Source organism: Emericellopsis cladophorae (assembly GCF_022114955.1).
Source record: "Emericellopsis cladophorae strain MUM 19.33 chromosome Unknown NODE_15_length_399893_cov_118_242817, whole genome shotgun sequence".
In the NCBI taxonomy this organism is placed as follows: Eukaryota; Fungi; Ascomycota; class Sordariomycetes; order Hypocreales; family Bionectriaceae; genus Emericellopsis; species Emericellopsis cladophorae.
The window spans coordinates 1-23815 of NW_026250940.1; the positions used below are offsets into that span (position 1 = coordinate 1).

The window sequence follows — 23815 nt, forward strand, 5'->3', positions numbered from 1 at the left end:
CCCCCCCCCCCCCCCCCCCCCCCCCCCCCCCCCCCCCCCCCCCCCCCCCCCCCCCCCCCCCCCCCCCCCCCCCCGGCTCGGCGCATTCTGCATTGTATAGCACCTTGTTTAACAAACGACTTATGACGGCTGCACATTGATAATACGGAAGAAGGCAATATTTGTTGAAAGGCGTTCTTTTTTCCATTCGAAAGCTTGCAAGCTGCTCCCTGAGTTCAATCGTCCACTCGAGTTGGACCGTGAGAGAAGTCCGATTCCACTGGATTGCTCTCGTAAACCTACCCGCCCGGGTCCCCCAAGCTTCTGATTGTGTATCGCCATGACCGCCGACCTTTCGGACGTGACCATGCCTCTTCCGCACTGCGCAGGTTCTGGACATGTCTTCCCTTCTAGGTGAGTGTACCATTTGTGGAAAAGGCCGCCGTAGGTTGATGCTTGGTGAAAGAATGCACTCTTATATACCATCATTGATCGCTCGCAACGAGCCTGTCTGTCTGCCGCCTTCTGTCGCTCACGCGAGGTACCCAAGCTCGTCGTCCTCTAGACGCTCCAGGTACTCCTTGTCGAGAAGGATCTCGATGCACTTTTTGATGTCGGATACCTGCGGTACAAAGCGGGACTTGATCTGGTTGATGCACTCGCTGACGAGCTGCATGTGCTTCATCTTCTTTCGCGCCTTCATGATGCGCACAATTGCGGACTGTGGATGATTAGTTTCAGGAACCAATGTTTGCGCATCATATTGGCTTACCTGTAGTACCAACTTGCGGTCTTCCTCAATGGTCTTGTTGGTCTCAATCTCTTCTTGCTTGGCCTCCTTGACACCGCCGCCCAGATTCAGGTTCACACGGATCTTTTTGTTCTTGAAGTCATAGTTCAGCTTGAACACCTTGCCGGGCCCGGGCTTCTCGCCAGGTCCGCCTTGCATAAGGAGCACCTTTGCCTTCAGAATGTACACCAATGTCTGGTTGATCACATCAGGGGACAGCTGGGTTGCGCTCACGAAATCCTCGTATGAGGTCTCGTCCTTTTCGTTGAAGAGAAGCAAGATGGCCATCTGATAAAGCGACACTTGGAAAGTGTAGCCCGTTTTGCTGTTTTTGAAGTAGCTGGCCTTCAGCTCGCCCTTGCAGAGATTCCATAACCACGTCAGCTTGCGACCGTCGTGCTTGTGCTTGTAGAAGGTGCTGAAACGTTCAGCTTCGGACGCAATCTCTGATGGGGGGTTGAATGCTGTCGTCGGTGCCTGCAGCGGCCAAAAGCCAGTGCCGAGGATTGAAAAGTTCGAGTCCACCGTCTTAGTTCTCTCGCCATTGTCAAGATGGTCCTTGAAGTCGCGATTGAGGTCCTTGCTGGTTTGCATATCCTGAAACATGCGTTGAAGCTTGTTCGTGTACTCGAAGCCACACGCCTCCTTTAACTTGCCAATCATGCTCATCTCGGCGTCATCCGAAGACGAGTTGGCGTGCACCAAACGACGTGCCAGAAGGCGAGAGTAGATCTTCTGGAACACATCCTTGTCCTCAATGTACTTGAAGACGGTCATAATGTTGGTCAGGGTAGCCTCCAAATCTGCCTCCTCGATGCTGGTGCTGCTCTTTCGAAGCAGCACGTCGGCATACTTGGCGAGAAGATCTGGCGACTTGTTGGATGACGCCCTGCAGATTTCGTTGCGATTGACGAACTCCTTACATGCGCTATCGAGCGATCGAGTGAATTCGGGTTCGTCGTTGAATGCGCGCTTGACAAGCCCTTGGTATTGTGTGTGGACCTCCAATAGGGCGTCGACATAGACCTTGGGTTCCAACTTGTCTCCCTCGGCTGCTTGTATCTTGTGCACAGCGTTGAGACCAGCTTTGCGGACGTGTGTCTCGAACCGGGACCTTAGAGGGTCCAGACCATCGGGAATTCGGGCAAGTAGATTATACATGCGTGCCATGTCATCCTCCCGCTCATTGTCCAGAAGCATCTGGAACTCGTCTCTCATAAGGACTTGATGATCGGCAATGAGAGCCTGGTTGCACGTCTTCTTCAAGTGGACGGCAATGTCCTGATGCAGGTACATGCCAACCCTGTCCTCCTCCTCGGCCAGTCGAGCCTCAGCCTTTTTAAGGTACTCCACCACGCTGTTTTCGGCAACGAATTGTTTCGACTCGGCTTGGTAGAAGGCCTTGGTGGCTTCGAGGAAGGGCTTCTCGAAGTGGAATCGGTACACGTCGAGTGTCGATTTCGAGGGATCCGTCTCGTCGAGACCTAGTGAAACGAACGAATCCACAACCTGCTTGATCTGGCTGTGCTCGATGGTCTCTCCGTGGCGCTGTTTCTCCACGAGCTTCAAGACGGCGTCCATGACCTTTGTCGACAGCCGCTCGAATAGCACCTTTCGCCACTGCACCAGGTGCAGAGTGTACACATCATAAATATGCTTCTTCCCCTCGTCGATCTCTCGCTTTACCCAGTGGCGGTTGAGGTACCGAAACAAGTGGTGTGTGTATTTCGCGGCGGTTGTGTACCGAGACCATTCTTTGATATAGAAGGACAGTAGCGCCTCGTCGGTATGGGATTTGCTGGTTTCCAGCAACGATGTGAGGTGCTCGTCCAGGTAGTGGATGAGTTTTCTATACAGCTCCTCGCCGAGAAGATGGGCTGCTTTATTGTAAGTCTCCGTACTGAGAGGACAAGGTGATGGCGCAGACTTACCGCCTCTGTGAGCACCTCCATGCATGGAGGGACCACTCAGGCTGACAGCTTTCTGCGAGGTGCAAAAGTTATGGATAGCCCTGTGAGGCCGGTTAGCATGCAACGGCAGAGGCTGTGGTTTGCAAGGTAACACACGTGTAGACTCCCATGTACATCTGCATATCGATACCTTGCTCCAGGTCCATCATAATTCGCGTGATACCGGCCTGCAAGTATCCCCAGCTAAAATGATCAGCGTCAAAGTCCCGAGCACAGCCCAGCATAGGTAGAGTCGGTCTGAGCGTAAGACTCACGTGGATCCGATGTCTTCTCTATTCGGCATCGGAGGCATCTGCGAAGGCGCGGCGCGCGCCGGAGCTACCCTTGAGGCCATATCGACTAGTCTCAGTGTGCTGACTGCTGCAGAATCGTGGGAGCTCGAGCGAAGCAGCAAGCGGCGGTGCGGTGGGGAATCACTCGGCGGTGCGCGTCGTCAAGGGTTCTCGTGGGCGGCCTTTGTGGCTTCGTTTTTGTTTCGGAATCGCCTCTTGCGTCGGTTGCCAAGTGGCACAGACCTAGGCAGAGACGAGGCGCTCTACAAGTCTGGCGAAAGTCGATCGCGTGTACAGGCGTGCTGCGAGCAGCCTCGTTGTCAGGGTTAAGAAGGTTGTTGTATGGTGCTTCAGATGTCGCTGGAGTAAGAAGAACGGAAGCGGAGGGGGGCGAGTTATCGGATAGTGGCCCGTCTTGGAGGAGAAAGAGTGTCTGGGGAAGCCAGATGGGCTGGGTTAAATGATCGAGGAAAGGAGCAAATCAAATCTGGTTCACTGGTACACTTGCGTGTGCGGGCTGAAAGGATAATTTGGGAGGAGGAAGTCAAGTGAGGTCAGTCGCGTGAAAGAGTCAACTCCGACTCTCTAATCCCACTTGCCTTACCCGTAAGGTAAGCTGGGTTCTGGGTTAGTGACGGCAGTCAGCATTGCACGCCGCAGGGGTGGCCTTGAGCCTTTGAGCCAAGGAAGAGCGAGCCACTGTGGCGCAGCACCGTACTGGGCCCCGGGCGTCCCCGCGTACAGGTGATAATGAGTCTCACACTTTTCCACGACACTGACGGCCTGGACACTGGTGAACTGAAAGCCTCTCCATGACAAGCCTGTGATCCCAGACGATGGGTCAGTTCCAATGATTGAAATCTAAGTGATTATCACATATACGCGCCCGCTAATAACAATGGCCTGATGACTCTGTATTCCTCGTGCATCCATCCAGTAGAGCCCAACTCGGAATGATTGATAGGGGACGCCTCTTGATGAGTCCCTTGTACCCCAACGCCGCGCGCAGTATACCATGCAGACAAAATGAAATCTTTAAAAGACCGTGAGTGTTCACATATTGAGTCTCTGCTCACTTTTGAACGTCAGGGACATAAACCCTGCCAGACAGACAGACCATCATCGCCTTGTCCAGCAGCCATGTCCTTCTTTGACTTTCCAAGGGCGGTGTCCGCCGAAACCTGCTACGTGACGAGCATCCGCCTGCGCATGCTCTCCTATGACCTGCGATGGTGCTCGTCCTCTCCGCCACCGAGTCTCTCCACGATGCGGAAGATGTTGATGGTGAAATTGATCGTCCACACGGTAAGCGCGAGCAACATAAAGGCGGCCAGCGCTTTGGCGAGTTTTCTGATCACGGGGTCGGCCACGTTATGGTAAACCAGACTCTCAAACGCCAACGCCGTGCTTGCTGATTTAAAAATGATGAAAACCAGATCTAGCAGTACAAGTGAAACCTTGTTTCTGGCCGACCGCAGCCCCAGCGGCTGCCCCGTGTATTCGTCGTAGATCATGTAGCCGATGTAGGGGATAGCGACGCAGTCCACGACAATGGCGACAATAGACTGCGTCCGCTCCGCGCTATACGGACGGAAGTTATCCTCCAGCACGAATATCCTGCTGGCCACGCCTAGCGCGACGATGGACGTGACCATGACGGTCAATCGACATATCGCCGGTGATAGGGAATGGCGCATCACGAGGTTCCACACGCGCTGGTTGAAAGCAACCGTCCGCGTCCTCTTCGACTTGCGCCCTGCGGCCAGTGCATTGTACGCGCCCCGTGCAGGGAGGTTGAACGTCGGCTGCAGCTTTTCCAGGTAGTCCGGGTCGACCCTTTCGGACACCTCGCCTTCCATGGGCCCGTATGCTGAAGAATGCACAAACTGTCGAAAGCCAGGATCTGTAGTCATGACAGAGGTGCTGTGGTAGCGCGGCACGACGACGGGCTCAGCAGAGCGCAAATGATCCCATTTTCGCCCTCGCATCGAAGCCCGACCATAGCGAAGGAAGTGTGGAATCTTGTGGCGCGCATCCTGCGCCGGACCGAGTTTCGGGTCGTCATAGTCTATGTAGCCGTCTTTTGATACCCGTCGCTGCGTGTGGTCGGGCGCTGCGTTGTGTCGAGCCGGTACTGCATTTGGTGGTCGCAGTAGATTGAACTGATCCGGCGTGCCTGGTCCATAGCGCTCCTCGTAAGAATCGATCCAAGCTGTGTCTTGTCAGCTGCTTGTTCACTACCGTCAGCCAGGTGCAACACACGTGGCAATGTTCGCGGTTTTCGAAGTCGAGGCGAGCTAAAGTCTGCCACCATGATGTTGTGCGTATCGGTCGACTCGAACGCGTCGGACGAGTGAGAGGATTCCCCGGCTCGAGGGGATAGATTTGAGGACGCCATCTTGTCTCAGGGAGGAATGCGAAAGGCAAAGCGGCCACGGCGAGTGTGAGTGTTCAGAATACCGAGGAAGTCACGTTGTCTAGTCACACAAGCCGGGCGACCGCACATCTGCTGAGAATTTCGTCCTATCTCGATAAAGGTCGCATACTGACTGCTTCGAGAATGTCGCTGATGCAGTCGGGAATCGCAACCTGAGCTCAGGTCAGGGAGCAGTGATAGGAGGGCCGTTTGCATTCAAGGCTGCAATGATACCCGGCGCATTTGGCAAGCTGTGTACTGCACACGACAATAAGTACTAATGATTGAAGCAGGTTCCAGTCTAGAAAAGAAGACGCAGACTGGGACGCGAGGTCGGACTGTGGGATGATGAACTGACTGGACGTTGCAGGTGGAAACTGGGAACTGCGCGCGCCTTCAGCCAGGTACCCACTTCAGCTGCCCGGGGGAGATCATGGCGCCTGAGCAACGACCTGTGACGTGCAAGACCCGCCTGCGAAGATCCTGGAACCGGATTCGACACAGAGTCACACGACATCGAGTACTAATAAATAGACGCCTAATCTTGGCATTGTCTCTAAATATTATCGCAAAGCTCTTACATTGAAGCGACTAATAATACAACAAAAATGCGATCTTGGGGGTATCTGTGTAGGTAGCAACATAACGCACCATCTTCCGAGTTCCCTCCAGAATGTCAACCTTCGCGCATCATGCCCCAGTGTCCGACCTAACAGAGCAAAAGAAAAGCATGGCAGAATATGCATAGCACTCATACCAATCCCACTACCATCGTACATCTCGCCTGTTCCCTCCTCAACGCCCATCCGATCACGCATCGGTCACGAGCTGCTCTCCCTCATCAAGCAGCTCTGTGACCTTGCGCAGGTTGCCTATCAGGCTGCGGCCCAATCCGACTAGCAACAACTTCTCTGCATTGGCAGGTAGGCCCAGGTATGTCGGGGGCTCGCGCTCGGGTAGCTTCTGAACCCACTGCATAAAGTCTTGTAGGTTCGTGCCTGATGGCACCAGAAGACCACCTTCGGGACTATCCACTAGCTTGTGATCGACGTCGTAAGCTTCAGGTGTCAGGAATTGGACGACGAGCTGATTGAGTAGCTTGAAGTCATGCTCGTCGTCAATCTTGCCACCGTATGTCTCTGTCACTAGATAGCGGATCATCTCCCAGGGAATGTTCTGAGGAGCAATGTTGCTCCTGTTGCCAGCCACGCTGTCCAGCCAGACATCAACAATGAATGCCGAGCATTCGTACTAGAGATCCGTTAGCGATCTACTACCAAACACTGGAGAAAAGAAAAAAAAAGGGAAAAAAAAAGAAGAAGAAAAAAAAAAAAAAAAAAAAAACTTACGTCGCTATCGTTGAACTCCCAGAATCCCTTCCAACCAAGGTTCGGCGCGTATCGCAGCCTCTCCTGGACAACAGCATGCAGGAAGGAGATGAGCAGGTACAACCTCGTTCTTTCAACAGGGCTCTTCGAGCTGCGCGTCGAGAGGGACGACAAGGAGTCCTTCATGTTGGCCCTGACACCAGCCGGCTGCTCATACATGAGGATTCGCGAGGCACGCAGCAGGTTGACCGGGATTTTGAGACTAGACTCCATAGACAGGAAGAGCCTAAAGTCAGAGTGCGGGTTCAGAGCTTCCATGCGCTTCTCCAAGCTCTGCAGCCAAGTAGGGGCAAGGTGCACATTCTTGACTAGAACCCATGAGCCATTCTGAGCAGCATTTGTAATGGCCTTGTCGGCACTCGTGACACCTTCATTGGAGCCCATGGCAATGTTCGTACAGCTGATGCGCATCTTCTCGACCAGACTGTCGACCTTGTAGCTTGCATCGAAACCGGGGCTTGACACGAGCGAGATTGGCAGAGTCGCCGAGACCCCGGACACTGTGTGGTTGAGATCCTCCACAAGGTCAAAGATGTCGGCGCCCAAGACCCGGGCAACGAATCGTTCGGCCGCAGGGACGAACCGGTCCATTCGGAACATCTTGACGAGGAGCAGCGAAATCAGGGCCTGGTCTGCCTCCTCGGTTTTAAGGTCCCAGATCTCGGGAACAAAGTTCTCGGCAAGCTCCTCTTCAAAGAACTGCGTCCATTTGTCGGCAGCTACACTGTCAAGCCGTTCCTTGAGGGCGGGCAGTTTCCTAGCAGCGGTGAAGGCCTCGTCTTTGAACTCAGGATCAGTGGAGAGATCCTTGCCCTCGACGCGGCTGTCGAGAATGGCGTCAATCAGTGTCTTATCCATCTTGTACGGCGAGGCTTGGGCAAGAAGCATGCCGAGAGTGACGCGGTCCTTTTGCAGCAAGCTGAGGGCTGTCCTCTTGAAAGTCTTGACGAAGAGATCCTTGACAATGACGTCTCTGCGCCGGTCATGGTCCGTCTCGGCGTCGAGGTTCTTGTTGTTGTGCAGAACGGACTGGAAGATGTCGATAAAGTACTGCAATGAGAACTGATAGAAGTGGTTGAGGAAGTGCAACTGCTCGAGAACAGCAAACACAGCACTGCAAGACTTGGCAATGACACTGTATTGCTGCGTGATCTCGTCGACCTCGCCCATGACACCCTCCGTCTTGCTCATCTTGTCTGAAATCTCAGCCGCTTCGTTCTTGAGCTTCTCGAGTGTTTCGATAACGTTGTCATCGTCGAGGATGTTGCCCTGAGACTCGTTGAGAGCTTGAAGAAGACGCTTCTCAAGCTGTCGGAGATGAACCTTGAACTCGCCCTGCACTTTGATCAAGTCGGAGCGACGCTTGTCCACGTCAGGGCGCTCCGACTTCAGCACATCATTCAGAGACTGAGTTTGGAGACTGCTCTGCGTGACTGAAAAGTTGACCAAGGTAGTACGACTGCAAATGTCCGGAGGGAAGGTTGCAGAGGGATCGCGTGTGGATAGGTACAACTTGAACGATGGCGAGAAATCAATCTCCTGCTTGCCGAGCTGGATGAGCACACGGCCACCAGTGCGCTGATACTCCTTGTTGAGCACATGGTTCAGGATGGGATCGAGATGCTCGGCATCTTGGATGAGGATGGGGTTGCCAAAACGAAGCGAACTCTCCAATTGCTTGGTGAAAGTATCGTCCAAAAAGCTTGTGACTGTCAAGCGACGGTCCTGGCATTCCTTTTGCAAGAACTCCAGAGTGCGACCCGGCGGATCAATGATGAGCGGGTATCGCTCGAAGCGCTTGAGCATGATCGCATTCTCCGTGCACAGGTCGTCCACTGGCAGTCCGTTTGCTTGCCATCCAAGACGCTCATCGGCTGTTGACAAATACTCGGTAACAGGGTTGTGAGACTTGTATTGGATGCCAGAAAGGTGAAGTTGATGGAACCAATCTTCGACCATGGACTTTCGAAGCGTTTGGTCGTAGAGACCACTGTAGGCCAGGAATGCAGCGGCGATCAGGACATCGCCAACCAAGGTGCTGATCTGCGTCTCGAAAGACTTGCTGCCATCCTCCCACCGCGTCCTTTCTGAAGACAGGCTGTCGAGCAGCCTGACACTGCGGTCAACCTTAAACTGCACCTTGGACATTTCAGACTTGATCGCCTGCGTCTGGCTGATAAGTGCAGCATACTCCTCTTTGTACGTGTTGATGCTCGCTTCGAGTTCGATAATGTTGTTCTCCACAGCCTTGGCCTCTGCTTTGGTCTTCAGGGCCTCCTCCTCGAGCTTATCGACTTCCTCCCTGAGTGGACCGACGCGATCCAAGATATCCGAATACTCGACCTGCGCAGTGACCCATTGTACGAGAGGACCGCAGGCTCTCGACGCACGGTTCACCTTTTCGAAGGTGAACTCCGGGTTGTTCAGGAAGTCTCTACGCATTCTTTCGCGGAAGGACTTGGCCATCTTGTCGCTGTTGTAGTTCAGGATGTTGGCAATGAAGTTGTCCTTGCGGATCTCTCCCTGCACAGTTTTCCAGTCTTGCACGCTCTTGTTCGTTAGCAGGGTGATGACACCCTCCATGGCCAGCTTGACACCAGCAGGTGGATTGCCCATCGCTCTGACTTCGGTCAAGTGTTGACGCTTGATGTTTTGCACACTGGCCTTTGCTTCTTCGACAGCAGGCTCAGCCTTGGCCAAGTCCTCGAGCACAACTTTCCTGCGCGAAGCAACCTCTGTTTCCTGTTTCTCCAAGTGTACCTGGATCTCCTCCGATGCCTTCTTCCTCGATTCGGCCTCGCGCTGATCTGCCACCATCTTCTGCAACTTCTCGTTCGCCTCGGCTTCCTTGGTTTCTAGTTGTGTCTTCTTCACTGCCAGACTCTCTCGCAGATCTCGCACCTTGTCGAAGGTATCCCGGAGCTTTTCCAGACCAATGTTCAAGTGACGCTGTTGCTCTTCCAGGTCCTCGCGCTTCTCATTATACAGTCTGACATATTGGCCGACGAAATCCAAGAAGTGGCGAGGCGTAAGGAACGTGACCTTGCCTTGCTGCTTGAACAGCTTTTGGTTGTAGTGGTGAAGCGAGTAATGGATGTGAACCATCGAGTTGACAATAGCCTCGCGATGCGACGGAGGTAATTGCAGACCACGGTAGGCGACAGGAATTGTATCGGGAGCTTGGTAGTTGGGGCGATCCAAGTCGATAGAGTGCGTGAGCTCATGACCAACCTGGAACAGGGCTTGGTCCGACCAGTCTCCAAACCAGTTGAGGACACACCTATTGAACAAGGCAGGCGACGTCGCGGCCTTGGAAGACAAGCCATCTTGAGGAGGATTCATCGTGAAAACGACGTGCAAGTTCTTGACAATTTGCTGAGTGAACCACTTGTACAACTCCTCTTGGGAGTCCAGGTGCAAGTTCTGGCGTTGGGCCCCCTCCTTGCAGGCAGTCATAAGCGCCGCATGGTCATCGCCTTCGAACAGACCTGGAACTTCAGCGTTTGCCAGGAGGGTATTCATCCTCTCCAAGAACCCAGAGTCGAGGACATTGGCCTCGTCCATGATGAAGCAGATCTTTTCACCCTTGCAGCCACAGCGGCGCAGAACGTCTCGAAGGTCGTCATCAAAGTCCTCGGCGGTATACTTACCGTGAACTTTGATCTGGAAGACGCGAAGTCCGTTCATCCAAGCAACAAAGCGTGACAGTGTCGTCTTGCCACTACCACTCACACCGATCAAGATCAAATGACCCTGTGGTTGTCTGAAGACACGGTCAATGCGTAGGACATGCTCCAAGACATCGTCAAACAAGATGAGAGGAACGTCAACTTCTTCCTCACAGAAGGTCCTCAAACGAGCTTTAACGAAGTCTCTCAGCTGCTCGCGATCCACAGGCACGTAGTTCTTCGAAAGCCAATTGGAGAATAGAATAGGGCCTGACAATGCCTTCTCTTCGTCAATAGTAGGGAAGTGTTGAAGAGCAATGCGATGAACAGCGTCGTCAGTCCACTTGCGCTCATCTTCAGCTATGAGACGGTCCTGGAAGAGGCGCAAGGCTTCGTGAGCCCAGATTCGGATCAAGCCCTCAATCGACAAGGTTTCGAGTGGTTTGATGGCCTCATAGATACCGCGAACCCAGCGAGTCAACTCACGAGGACTGTAGACGTAGTGCGGTTGAATCTTGGGCGTGAAGCGCTTTTGCGATTCGAGATAGAACTTGACCATTGCTTGTGTGAGATTGTCGGCATAGCCACGCAGAGAAGGAACAATCTTGAGTACAGCCGAGTTGAAAGTGCCGTAAATTTGATTGAGAGATGTCTCGCCAGGGTAGTCGACCATGATGAGTGGCGCGTGACGCATGAAACGAGCCCCCAGGGGAGTACGGCCGGCGTCTGTTGGGGGATTGCAAGCTCCGACGAATTGGATGCGATCCAAAGTCACCCAGGACTTATCAGAGGTTCTCCAGAAACCGTTGTGCTCTACGAGCTGGCGAAGGAATGAAATCGCCCGTTGCGTACCATACTTGTCTGGGGCCGGCAAGTTGATTTCGTCGCAGAAGATGACGAGCCAGCGTCCAATCTGCGTTGGGGAGAGCATCACGCCATTCAGTGTCTTCTTGTACTCGCAGTATTGCTCAAAGGTCTTGATCAATAGATCAGGCGTCGTGGCACTCGAAAAGTTGAGACCCACGGTTTCCATGTTGGGCAGCTTGCGGAGAGCACTGAACAGCGTCATTGTTTTACCAGAGCCAGGAGGACCACAGAGCAGAAGAGGCTTATGCTCGGCCAACCAAGAGTATAGAACATCCTCGTGGCGGACGGTGTCGAGCGTCGGGATAACCATATCGGTTTGAATAATGGCATGAGTGTTGACCTCAGTAGAAGGCACTTCGTTCTGCCATGGCGACCATTCAGCTCGGGGTAGTTTCACGTCGAAGTCAATGAGCGAGCTGCTGCCGTCCAGTGGAGGCGACCCGAAGTTGGCCAGTCCGCAGATAACGTCGCCGAATGATTTGCGGTCGCCGAGGGGGCAATCACCAGTAAACGCCCAAACCAAGGCGAGCAGAACCCTTTTGCTAACAAATGCCTCGATCTGGTCAATATCCAATGGGAAGTCTGTGTGCTGACCGTTGTACTCAACCATGTCTCTCACGGCCTTGTTCAGCAGCGAGAAGAGCGTCGTAAGTACTCGTGCAGATGTGAACTCCATGATGTGGTTGTAATCGTGAGCTTTCTTCAGTGCTTCTTCGGCGAAGTTCTCGTCTTTCAGGGCAACGGTGAGGACATCGGCCACCTGTCCTTGCAAAGCCAGGTTCTTTGCTGAGTTCGATCCTGAACCGACACTGTCCTCGTCGATATCTTCAAACGGAACGTTGCGTAACGTTTGCAGGTAATTGTCGATCATCATCTCTATGGTGACTGTTTCCTCGCTGAACCAGACCATACCGCAACGAGACACCGTAGCCAGAGTGGCGTATTTGAGAGTCTCGACTTCAAACATGATACGAACATTTGACGGCAAGTTGAGACGCTCTCCGTTGGGAAGCGTGAGTAGTTTGTTGTCGTCGAGCACACTGTTCAAGTTCTCAACCCACTCGGGATCGACGTCGCCATCGAATACAATCCAGTGCCGTTTCGAATCTTCGCCACGGAGGTTGTCGACGATCTTTCGCAAGATACTCGTGAACAGACCATCGGTCCACTCACGGGTGGTGGAGTCGAGGTTACCGTACAGGGCCTCCTTGGACATGACCTTGGAATCAATGACATGAGAGACGCCTTCAACATTCTCAACCTTCTGCAAGGCGTCGAGCAGGAGTCGCCAAGCAGCAGACTTGCCAGAACCCGAATTGCCAACCATCATCACACCATGGTGAATGTTCTGGATCTGGTACAACTGTAGAACCTTGGTCATCCAGATGTCGGTGACAACTAAGTTGCGTTCTGCAGCTAGGGTGCGGATAGCATCCTCCAGTGCGTGCAGGTTGGCAGGGACATAGTTGACACCTGGGAAGCAGTCCTTCTCAATATTTATCATGATGTCGACATCAGACTTGATAAGCTTGGGTGCAATGGTCTCGCGAATACTCTGAACAATGATTTCAGGCTCTACATCCTCTTCGACACCAAGGCTGCCCTCGCCGAGCCGCGCACGCTTGAGTCCACCGGAGCTGACAAGGACACTCTTGAGGGCACGTAAGCCGAAGTCGTAATGCGCTTGCTTGGACAGCTGCATGGCACAGTGGTCAAAGAACGGTACTGTCTGCTTAGACAAGACCTTGGCTTGGTTGAAACCCTGAGAGTACAGCATGACCTCGGCAATGAGCTCCTTGTCAGGCTTAGACATGGCCACACTGCGGAAAAGCTTCTTCAAATTGTCAGGCAAGTTGGAACGTCCAGCGTAGCCAGGGTTCATGGTGATGAAGATACCCGTATTCTCGTTGACGTGCAGTTGGCGTCCGATGAGCTCGATTTCAGACTTATCGTCCTCGATACCTTGCTTCAGACCCAACTGGATGTTTTGAATCTGCTGCGAGACGGCGGACAGAATCCTCTCTTCCAAACGGTTGAACTCATCGAAGCAGCCCCAGGCACCGACTTGACAGATACCCAAGAAGATGCGGCCCATTGCCTGGAAGTCGAATGTGTCGTCACAGCAGAAGACCAGGGTGAACCGACCCAGCTGTGTACCAAGAGCTTTAACTGACTCGGTTTTACCTGTGCCGGCAGGTCCATAGGGCGAGCCGCCAAGGCGTTGTTCCAAAGCTTGAGTAAGCGTAAGGAAACATCGGTCTGTCAATGGCGTTCGGACTAGGCGGTCAGGCACTCCCAGATACTCGAAGCCGTAGTTAAGTCTGGCATTGGCCATCTTGACGTGCAAGCGGTTGGGGTAGTCGCCCTCTGGACTGTAGATGTATCGCATCTGAAGCTGCCAGAGATGGTGGCTGGTGGTGTCGGCTTGAGCCTGAATAAGCTTCTCGATTGTGTCCCGCTGGTGAACGCATTCAGTGATCATCTGCTCGGCAGTTTTCCGTTGGAGGACCTCCAGATCGCCCAGGACCGTGTCGGCAAGGACACGGAGGACCTGCACCTCGCGCTCGAAGAGTGTTTGCAGATCTTTGCCGCCAGCCGCAAGAGAGCTCTCGACTGCCGTGGACCAGACAGCCTGAGTGGCTAGCACGACGATCTGACTGGGGAATGCATCCATGAATGTGGTGAGCATGGCACGATCGATGGTCGAAGACTCAAAGATAGGCATGTATTGCTCCACGGCTTCGGCAAACAGCTCCGCCAAAGTAGACTTCATGCCACCTTCCAGTAGAGCCAGCCAGTCATTGATGCGCGGAGTCTTGGCCAGTGAGATTTCCTTCTTCAACCTGACCTTCTCGCCCTCCTTGGAGGTAAACCCTGAAATGACCGTCTCTTCGTCCATGATGAGGCCAGACAGACCAGCAAACATCTTTTTAAAGTGCTTGGCAATGCGTAGCGTGTCGTTGCTGTTGCCGATCATCTCCAGCAAGTCCTCATCACCAACGAAGTAGAACCGAGGGAATGAGACACGTTCCTTCTCTAGGTATTCTCCAAGTGCTTTCTGGATTTTGTTCAGCATTTCGGCCAAACGCTCCAAGGACTTTTGTGCGTTCGGGATGTTCAGCACATCAAGCACATAGGGAGACTTGGCAGCCTTCTTCATCACCGCCATGAATTCGCTGTTGATGTTCGCGAAGCGACCAGACTCAATGGGTAGGAGATGCTTGATGTCGGCATTTCCGGTGAAGACACCCTCGAGATAGACCCATTGACGTTGCACATCGATCCATACGTCAAAAAGGACGTGAACGCGGTTCAGCTTGTCCTCCCAAGACACGGCTTCTTCTTCGAACTCCTTGTAGTACGGGGAGTGCTTCATGGCCTGGAGAGAGTTCAGGTTCTCACTGCACTTGGCAAAAAGATCGTCCCAGCCGCGGATGAGCTTGAGTTTGTTCTGGTAGTTGACCATTTCCAAGGCGTAGTTTTGCCAAGTCTCGCGCACTTGCTTCAGGAACTCTTCGAGGGCCATCTCGCCTTGTGCTTGTGCAATAATGTCCTTGACGATGGCCTCAGTGGCCACAAGATTGAGGTCCCAAACGTCACCCAGGGTCATGGAGCTGGGCGAGAAGCGCTTCTGAGGCTTGATTTGTTTGTAGATCTTCTGCCAATGGCGCTCGCGGATGGCATCGGACTTGAGGTCAGTCAGAATAGTGTTGACCTTCAAAAGACTACGCAAAATCCCCTGCACATGCTCGAAGGCTGCGTATTGTCTCATTCGACTCGGCATGTCTTTGGTGCTCTTGATAAGCTCGTCGATCTTGCCCCTAATCTTTCTTGGCTGCACAGCCGTCCAGAGCACATCCCGGGTCTCATTCAGGCTCGTCCAGATTGTAGAGAGGTTCGACCACACAGACTGGAAATCGCGAACTTCCTCGAGAGTAGCGGTCAATGACGTCTCGGAGCTGATCGGGATGTCCAATGCCTCCTTGGCTTTGGAAACAGCATCAAAGTCTGCTTGAAGCTTGGAGATCTTACTCTCAAAAGCAGTGAGGGTAGCAGAAGCCTCATCAGGTGGGATAGTGCCCGACACAGGCTTTTCATCGTTCCACTGGGCAACGACCTCACTGATTCGATCACCGATGAGCTTATCTTCAGTGGTGATCTTGGCACGAAGCGCATCGGACTGGTCCTCGACGATCCTTGACTTCTTCTCAAGAATCTCTTTGAGGGCTTCCCATTGACTGTCAATCTGCTCAATGTGAAGCCAGTCGTTGGCGAACTGATATCGCTGTCTCACAAGAGTCGACTGTCCCTGGCGAAACATGTCTATCTCGGGCGCCCACAACTTGACATTGCGCTTGCAACTCTGGACGACTGTGATGAATTGGACAGCCTGCTCGGTAGATGACGCGTCGGAGCTTTGGGTCTCGAGATTTTTGCGAGCTCGCTCGATTTCGGCGTGAACGTCTCGCATGCGATTGCCGAGACGAACCGCGAATTTCATCAGAATCTCCTTCTGCCATTGGTCGTACTTATCGTTGACCTTTGACTGAACTTGACCGTAGTCAATGGTGACATGGCCGAAGGATCGACTATCATCCTGCGTGTCGAACGTAGAGCGGGTTTTGCGAATATCCTGCAACAGCTCTAGCCATCTAGGCAGCTGCTCGCCAAGCGCATCGTAGACTTGCTCTGACTGCAGGTCCCACAAAGACTGAAACTGCAACCACTCGTCCACGTACTTACTGACTTCAGTAATCTTCTTCTCCACAGCGATGTAGACACGCTGGAGCATGCTGGCGCATTCGCTCGGTAGCTGTGTGAAGCGCCGCTCCGGCTCGGCAGACGTAGCCAGCGTCATCTGATAACGCGAGGCCTTGATCATGCGAAGACTGCAAACAATACCGAGCCAGTTATGAAGATGCTCGAACCAGTTTGCGCGGGCGAATTCAAGCGGCGGGTCGAGATAGATGACCTGGTTACGCATGGCGAGCTCCAGGATCAAGTGACGCATGGTTGGACCCGTCGGCTTGCCATCCTCTGTCGCTGTCGTACTGTCTTCAAAAGCTGCGATCCAAGCAGAAATGGCGGTTTGCAGACGGACCAACAGAAGAACTTGGATCCGCTCGTTGAGTCCACCGACCCAGAAATCGAGGTTCACGTAACGCTCCAGATTCAGCTGATCCACGGCGCTTTGGACTGAGTCCAGGTGTGACTGGAAGGAGGCGGCATCGTACGGGCATGTGCTGAGATTCTTGAGAGCTTGTTCGACACTGGCGTAGATGTGGCTCAAGGAGACGGTCTTGCTCTGCAGCGTGGATACCGCGGAAGCGAAACCACGGATGAACATTCCATGCTTACTCTCGTTGCTTTTGGATGTCCCAAAGTCTGCACCTCCAGGCAGGAGCATGCGCGTCTGGCGCTGTTGTTCACTCTGCCAGAGCTCGTGGGAGTTGACAAACGATTCCCAGCGCAGGGGAACACCCTCGCTGATGAGCTTATAAACGTCATTGCGGTAGCCGTTGAGCAGGACTGCCTCATTACCCATGTCCGAAAGCTGGCGAAGCGTCTGGGACAATGTCCGGACGCTCTCCATCAAACTGACTGCATAGGGATAGACGCGCTTCGCATCCTTAGATACCGTGGTGATGGCGTGGGGAACAGCGTAGCTCTGCCACGTCAAGTTACGCGTCTCCTTAAACAGAGTGATGATCTGCGAATCGAAGTTGACTGTGAGCTCCAGGGTGCCGCCGGCCGACCTGACGCGAGCAATCTCAAACAACTGGCCAGCAATTGAAATCTTCTTGCGGGTGACCTCGCCTACCCAGGCATCAAAGATCTTGTCGGTCTTGAGCTTGTCCCGGAAAAGCTCACTTTCATCCAGCAACTTCTTGCCTTCGGCATGCATATCCCAACCAGGGCCGAGAACCGCCTCAACCTTCTTCATATACCCATCGAGCTGCAACTCGATCTGTCGTGCCCAGATGATAGCGCCAGATACGGGAGGAATGTCGCGAAGTTGAGACATGACGTGAGCTTCTGATCGACCATACTGCTGCTTGAATCGCTCATGAAGAGAGTTTATAGCCTGTTTCACGTGGTCCATCAACTGATTCTGGTACTCTTGGATAGCACCACGGATCTTGGGTCGCACAAAGAGAGCGTTGAACTTGGAGAAGACCCGGAACATTTCGTTGGCTGACTTGGTGGTGCCCAGGCGATCCCGCAGTCTTGTGATGATGGAGTTCTCCACGCGTGTGGTACGCTCGTTGTAGAGGTTCTCGGCCAAGGAGAAGCGATCTCTGCCCTGCTGCGTCACATCAAGCAGATCGACATTTTGCAGTGCTTCCCATGCCTGGTTCACCTCTTCCACAGCGTCCACGTCACCCATTTCCTCAACGACCACGCCATCCGCTCCAGTCGTCTCGGTCACGCCGGTGATAGTCGCTTGAGGTCCTAGCACGTCGACAATCGTACGCTGCAGCTGCTCATGGTTGTCACGGAATTTAGCCACATAGCGAATCCTAGACTCGAGCTCGGAATGCTTCTTGTTGATCTTGATGGGAATGAACCGCTCGTTGCGTCGCCGGGTAACCTCACGTGCTACGTTGGTGAACTCTTTGACAGATTCTTCCCAAACGCGGAAAATGTCCTCGCATGATCGCATGATTGTCCGAAATTGCTCATAGTCGAGATTGACCAGCTCAGTGCCAGGGAGCAAGCGATGAAGCACATCGTTCAGATCGGCTGAGATAGCCTCGACGAGTGGAAGTGCGCGGCGGATCGGGTACGGGCAGATGCGAAGTTTCTTGTTGAGATGGGTGAAGATCTCGCGGATAGCGTCTTGAGCTTTGACCAGAGATGTTGCCGACAGCAGCTCGTCGAGTGGGAAATCTCGCATGAGCTGGTTATATTTCTGCACCTTGTCCATCGCCTCGGTCAGACCCGTGTCAGTCTTGAAGCTGACGGTCGCCTGGAAACGCTTGGCGTGCTTCAATATATCAAGTGTGAGGACCACACCGTCGCTCCTCAGTTGCGCTTCAATGCCTTCCAGGGCAGATTCCATCGAAAGCCAGAAATTGACCTCCTGGCTCGCAGTGTTGAATTGCTGGTTGGAATTCGAAGTAGTATCATCTCTAGTCATCCTCGTCACCCCTGAGATAGACTTGACCCATGCATTGACCGTTGCCTGTAGTCTGTTGAGGAACGAGCTGTCTTGCAACAAGTCGTTCGGCATAGAGTCGACCGTAGGCTTCGTGTGGGCAGATTCGGCTTGTTCGAGGGCCTGTTGAACTCCCGGATGAAAGCTCAGAGAAATCTCTGGAATGTCAACATTTTGTTGCAGGTGCAGCAAGCTCAACTCCAGATCGTTTAACCTCTTCTTCGTCACGGGGATACCAGTCTTCGCGTCCACGTCTTGCCTACCACGTGGCCCATTCGTCGCCTGTTGAGATTTGGTGTTTGCGTCAAAGTATGGCACGATCGCGTGGTGGACCTGAGAATGAAGAACCTCCCATGGGGAAAGTACAGGACCCTGGTCGGCTGCCGCAGCGGCAAGCGACGCAGGCCCAGGTAAATTAGTAATGAATATCTGTGAATGAAGAGGCCGGATCGGATCGATAGGCTGAGGAGTTTTGATTAGGACGAGGGAGGCGACCGTATTCAGGGATGATGTAAGTTCGTTCGAAATGGTGTAGCTAAACGATGGGGGTGCTGGGAATGTTAGCTGCTGTTCGAACCGAATGAAGTCATGACACTGACTGGCATTTTCCGTGCCGTTCTCGACAGCTGACGAGGCAGCGATGTCCTTTTGGATATACAAAACGCTCTGTGTATCCGTCGCGAATCGCGTGCACCTCGACACCGTGTCGCCATAGCGGCTCTTATGCAGCAGGTTCCCTGGCTGCTCAAGCTCGTCCTGTGTAGCGCCCAGAGCGATTGTGCATACGCTGGCCAAGTATTCAACCACGCGTTCGGGTTCGATTGTAGGGAATGGAGCAGCTGGTACACCATTTGTCGACGGCGTCGCAACGGGGGTTGACACCTCCATGATGGTGGCGGCCTTGGACCGAGAAGAAGCGTAAGGTAATTATGAGAGTTCGATCATCTCAGATTAAAAGGTTGCTCTTGTTTGGTCCTGCTGGAACGCTCGACAGGCAAAAAGTTGACGCGAATGATCAGTGTTGAAAGGGGTATCGTCAAAGCAGGGGCAAAGGAACGAATACGGCCGGAATCAAGCAAGAAGAAAGATCCTCGACCTGATGGGCACGGGTTGAGACGGTTTTGGGTGGTTCGCCGTCAACTCGAGGTCGGAATTTGTGTGTTGGAACAAAGAGATGGGCCGTGGTGAAGGCGCAGGAAGACAAGAGGTTCATGCATGTGCTGTCGAGGACGCGACCCTGGGCGCGACTGCAATGTACATTGCGGTCCGCCAAAATTAGACAACAGCACAGGTCACTGCGGCGTTCGCCAGGAGGTGTGGCTTCTGGAAGCTGTCAGGTCCCTGGTTGGCTAACAGCTGGACATGATATCCGCTTTGCGGGGCGTGCCAGCTGGCTCATGCGAATGATCCATTATCTTGCAGGTGAGTAATCAAATCTTCTCAAGCCAACAGACTTCACTTTTGAGGCAATGAGAACATTCCAGGTACACATGTCTTCAAAATGTGGTGACCTGAATTGATTAGCAAAAGTGACATCGGGATCATTCTGGGAGAATGGTTGCGGTAGTGCTTCTTGTATTCAAATGCATGGCTATGCAATTCCGTAGCCGAGCCTCATCACGCGAATTCTTGTACACCATCCCCAACCGGACGCCCGAATATCCAAAACCCGGCGGACAGCCATGATACAAAAGCGCCGAAAACGAAAACCCCGCCAGAGTACATAATGACAAGATCAGGTCCAGATGCCAACTCGAATCCAAGATTGCTTAGATGACCTGGTTGCCTCCATTCGCCTGATTTGGTCCCGTAGACAAACGCTCTCGTTGTACCATGACGCGCTGGTTGCAAATATCAATAAACATCTCAAATCGCGTGATCTGCTCGTCCTTCTCCTGAATCTGCGCCTTCAGAGCGTCAATCTCGGCTTGCTTCTCCTTTTCCATCTTCGTCATCTCATCCTTAGCTTGCGCGAGCTCTCGGCGTAGTTCAGCACGTATCCTATCTTCTGGATTCTGCGGCTGCTTTGAGTATATAGACATTCTTTCTTGAGGCTCTGTGTCTGCCTTTGTAGGATTACGGTTGATGGCGGCGCGTGCGTTATAGATATCTCGCGGGAGGAGGTGACAATCCGGATTATCGTTTTGCAGTATTTGCAACGTTTCGGAGACACCGGCGCCTGACGACGATAAGCACAAGTCTTTTGGAGATTCCTGAGGATACCTACCACTTTCTTTGAGCTCTTTCACGGCGGCTACCATTTTGGCATCCAGCTTCCTTGCCGCAGGATGATTCGAAGGTCCCTCACTAGGGCCGTGATTGTGCGTCAGGTGCTGAGCATCGGGTCGGTATCGAATTGTCCATTGATGACGTTGCTCGATGGCGAAGAATCCAAATGGACAGTCGCACTTTCTCGAAGAGGTCTTTCGCTTCCTGAACTCGGGGCTCACTCTGTTCGGGGGCTTTCCCGCACGATCGCAGACAAACAACACTTTCTTCAATCCAGGCACCGTTTTCTTTGATCGGCCAATAACAATGGCATACCCAACCGAAGTACAGTAGCGAAGCACATGTTTTTGGACAGCCTCCAAGGTTGGGTAACTACCACCCTCGGGCGGCGGCGACATCAGCTCGCCCAGCGGTTGCGTTGGGACAACTGAAGTTTCCTGCATCATCTTGGCGGCGTCTGTCGGGTTTCCGTTTCCATCCTGCTCCATAGATCCATCAATGTCCATCGAATCATTGTGCTGGGGGGCTTGCTGCGACGCTGGCTCCGCCTGCTGTTGCGGGTGTGGTTGTGGGTGTTGTTGCGGATGTTGCTGTGGGTGTTGCTGCATGGAACCAGGTGCTGCCTGCTGCTGGGGTGGAGGCACAGCTGCCTGTTGCTGTGGCTTTTGTTGCGGTGTCTGGCGACCCCTACTTGGCTTAGGTGGTTGCTGAGGCTGCGATTGCATTTGCGGCGGTTGAGGTAGCTGTTGCTGCTGTTGCTGTTGCTGCTGCTGCTGCTGCTGCTGTTGCTGTTGCTGCTGCTGCTGCTGTTTCTGGTGTTGAGGATGCTGTTGCGGCAAGGGCTGCTGTTGCGGGGGAGGCAACTGCTGGTGGATATTGTGTTTCGGCTGGTGTTGCTGAGGTAGAGGCATCTGCGGCGGCTGCTGCTGCTGCTGCTGGCGGTGCTGGTGTTGAGACAGGGGCTGTTGATGTGGGAGCTGCTGTTGCTGTTGCTGTTGCTGTTGCTGTGCGTGCTGTGACTGTGGCTGGTGTGACATAGCTTGCGGCGGTGTTTGCTGCTGCTGCTGCGGCTGTTGAGAGTGATGCTGCTGCTGCTGCATTTGGTGATGTTGAGCTTGTTGCTGCCTCTGCTGAGCTTGCTGCTGCGTTGGCGTCTGTCCATGTTGTTGTGCCTGCTGCTGGTGATGCTGCCCTGTCTGCAAGCTGTGATGTTGCTGCTGTTGGTGCTGCTGCTGCTGCTGATGACCTGGGTGCGCTTGATGTCCTGGGTGTCCGGGATGTGAGGGATGTCCAGAGTGCTGGTGAGCCATGATCGATTCATGCTGCACCGATTGGCTCATGGATCCCGGAAACATCATCGCCGACGATGGATTCGTTTGAGCTTGTGGTTGCTGAGGCGGCATCTGTTGCCTTGATGGTGCGGCCCTTTGCTGTTGTCTTTGGATGCCTCCCAGAGGGAGTTGCTGGCCATGAGCACCTGATCCTCTCGTGTTTCCGTTTGGCACATTTCCGTTCAGTTGGGGTGACGGAAACATGTGCTGTGGGTATTGCGGCGGTGGTTGCGAAGGATATTGAGTTTGGTACGGTGACGCGCTATGACCTGCGGGCGACTGTTTACCTGGCTGCGTCGGGTGTGGTGGAGGATAAGCAGGATTACGCCTGTTTAGGCCCGCCTGGTTTAAAGTGAACCCATGGTTGGGTCCGGGAGGCCCAAGCGAAGACATGATACCTTGGAGAAGCTGCGGGTATTGTGTTCTGATCGCGTCTAGTATCTTCGCCGCCAGGATCCGTCCTGTGGTGTTGGGTGCGCGGTTGTCGTGGCCCGAGTTCAACCCAACCGCGTCTTCGTCTCAGCCGCCAATGTCGACCAGTCTTTTCGTGCAGGTACCGCCGGTGCGTGGAATCGTTCGAAATGGCAAATGCATGCGTTGCTCGCTCACACGCGTGCCACGAGTGCCTACTTGGGAGGGCCAGGGAGATTGACTGCCGTTGATGATCTAGTGGAAGGTTATCTGTCGAAGGAGCGGCGTGGACGACGGTGGCGGGCTGGCGGTGACGGGCCTGTGGCCCAAGGCGCGTCGCCAAGCGAGAAAAGACACCGTATGTAGTGTGAGAGGATTGTAACGATGAAAACCTGAGGCTCGTGAAGATGCAATCGATGGGAGTGTGCTTGGTAACGAGCAAACACCCTGGTGTTGAACGGCTGACACTCGTTGTCGGGGGTGTGATTAATGAGGTGGGCAAGGACGAGAGGAGTGAGAAGACCAGGACGGGGCAGGGCTATTGAGGGGAGGGGGAGGCGTGGATTGAAGAGGGAAAGAAAAAAACCACAGCCGGACTGGAAGAAGGTTTGGAGCGGCAGGCCAGCCAGCGGGTCGCGTCCCTTCACCTGCCAGGCCCGTACACGACTTGGAGCGTCCAGTCCAGTCCCCCGCAGCTCCGGTCCAAGGCTTCTCAGCGGCGGTCGCATGCCGATACAGGGGGATCCCAAGCCCAAAAGACACAAATGGGTGTGAAGGGCGGCATCCAGACATCCAGACATCCAGACATCATTCTGACTTTCCCCTCCACCCACTCATTGATTACTACTTGCATATCCCGCACCGAGTACATCCGTACATGTACGTATCTTTATTGGGGGTCGTCAATCTAGACTACCATTCGAGATGAAGATCATCTCGTGGCCTTGGCGAGCATGATCTTGAACTCGTCACCACGGTGTACGCTTCTGAGCATCGCCAAATGACCATGTTGATCTCATCGGGCCCAAGGCCGCCTAACAACAGAGCCTGCGTGCCTGGTGAAGTGGTGCCTCGACTTACAGGCGGCTTGGCGCTGGAATGCAATGCCAACCTAATTTACGTGGCACGCGGGCAATCGTTCAACGCCGATGCGGTCAAAATGCAGGAGGGTGGACAGCGGTATTACACTACGTGCAGACACCGCCAAGTACACTTAGCAGAAGCTCGGGGTTGTTGAATCGTGCCCCCACGTGTCTTGCTACGTATTATGCCACATGGTATAGTTAGAATACTACACCAACTGTCGACCGACTAAAAGTGCCCAAAGCTTATTTG

General features: G+C 53.6%; 4 protein-coding genes across 4 annotated transcripts; all 4 read right to left on the reverse strand.

The window, feature by feature from the left end:
• Nucleotides 1-511: 511 nt before the first annotated feature.
• Nucleotides 512-3031, reverse strand: J7T54_002338 (uncharacterized protein; the record flags this gene model as incomplete). The annotated part of the gene is made up of 5 exons (XM_051505507.1): nt 512-700; nt 752-2646; nt 2701-2780; nt 2836-2922; nt 2994-3031. 5 exons carry the CDS (start codon nt 3029-3031, stop codon nt 512-514), a joined length of 2289 nt encoding a protein of 762 aa, XP_051362957.1.
• A 1197-nt stretch (nt 3032-4228) lies between these two features.
• Nucleotides 4229-5409, reverse strand: J7T54_002339 (Regulator of phospholipase D-like protein; the record flags this gene model as incomplete). The annotated part of the gene is made up of 2 exons (XM_051505508.1): nt 4229-5223; nt 5274-5409. The coding sequence occupies 2 exons, from the start codon at nt 5407-5409 to the stop codon at nt 4229-4231; spliced, it is 1131 nt and encodes a 376-aa protein (XP_051362958.1).
• Nucleotides 5410-6237: 828 nt separating this feature from the next.
• On the reverse strand, nt 6238-19397 carry J7T54_002340 (Dynein heavy chain; the record flags this gene model as incomplete). Its single annotated transcript, XM_051505509.1, has 3 exons — nt 6238-6678; nt 6777-19060; nt 19109-19397. 3 exons carry the CDS (start codon nt 19395-19397, stop codon nt 6238-6240), a joined length of 13014 nt encoding a protein of 4337 aa, XP_051362959.1.
• An 881-nt stretch (nt 19398-20278) lies between these two features.
• On the reverse strand, nt 20279-22059 carry J7T54_002341 (uncharacterized protein; the record flags this gene model as incomplete). Its single annotated transcript, XM_051505510.1, has 3 exons — nt 20279-20475; nt 20737-21367; nt 21430-22059. The coding sequence occupies 3 exons, from the start codon at nt 22057-22059 to the stop codon at nt 20279-20281; spliced, it is 1458 nt and encodes a 485-aa protein (XP_051362960.1).
• Between the last annotated feature and the right edge of the window lie 1756 nt (nt 22060-23815).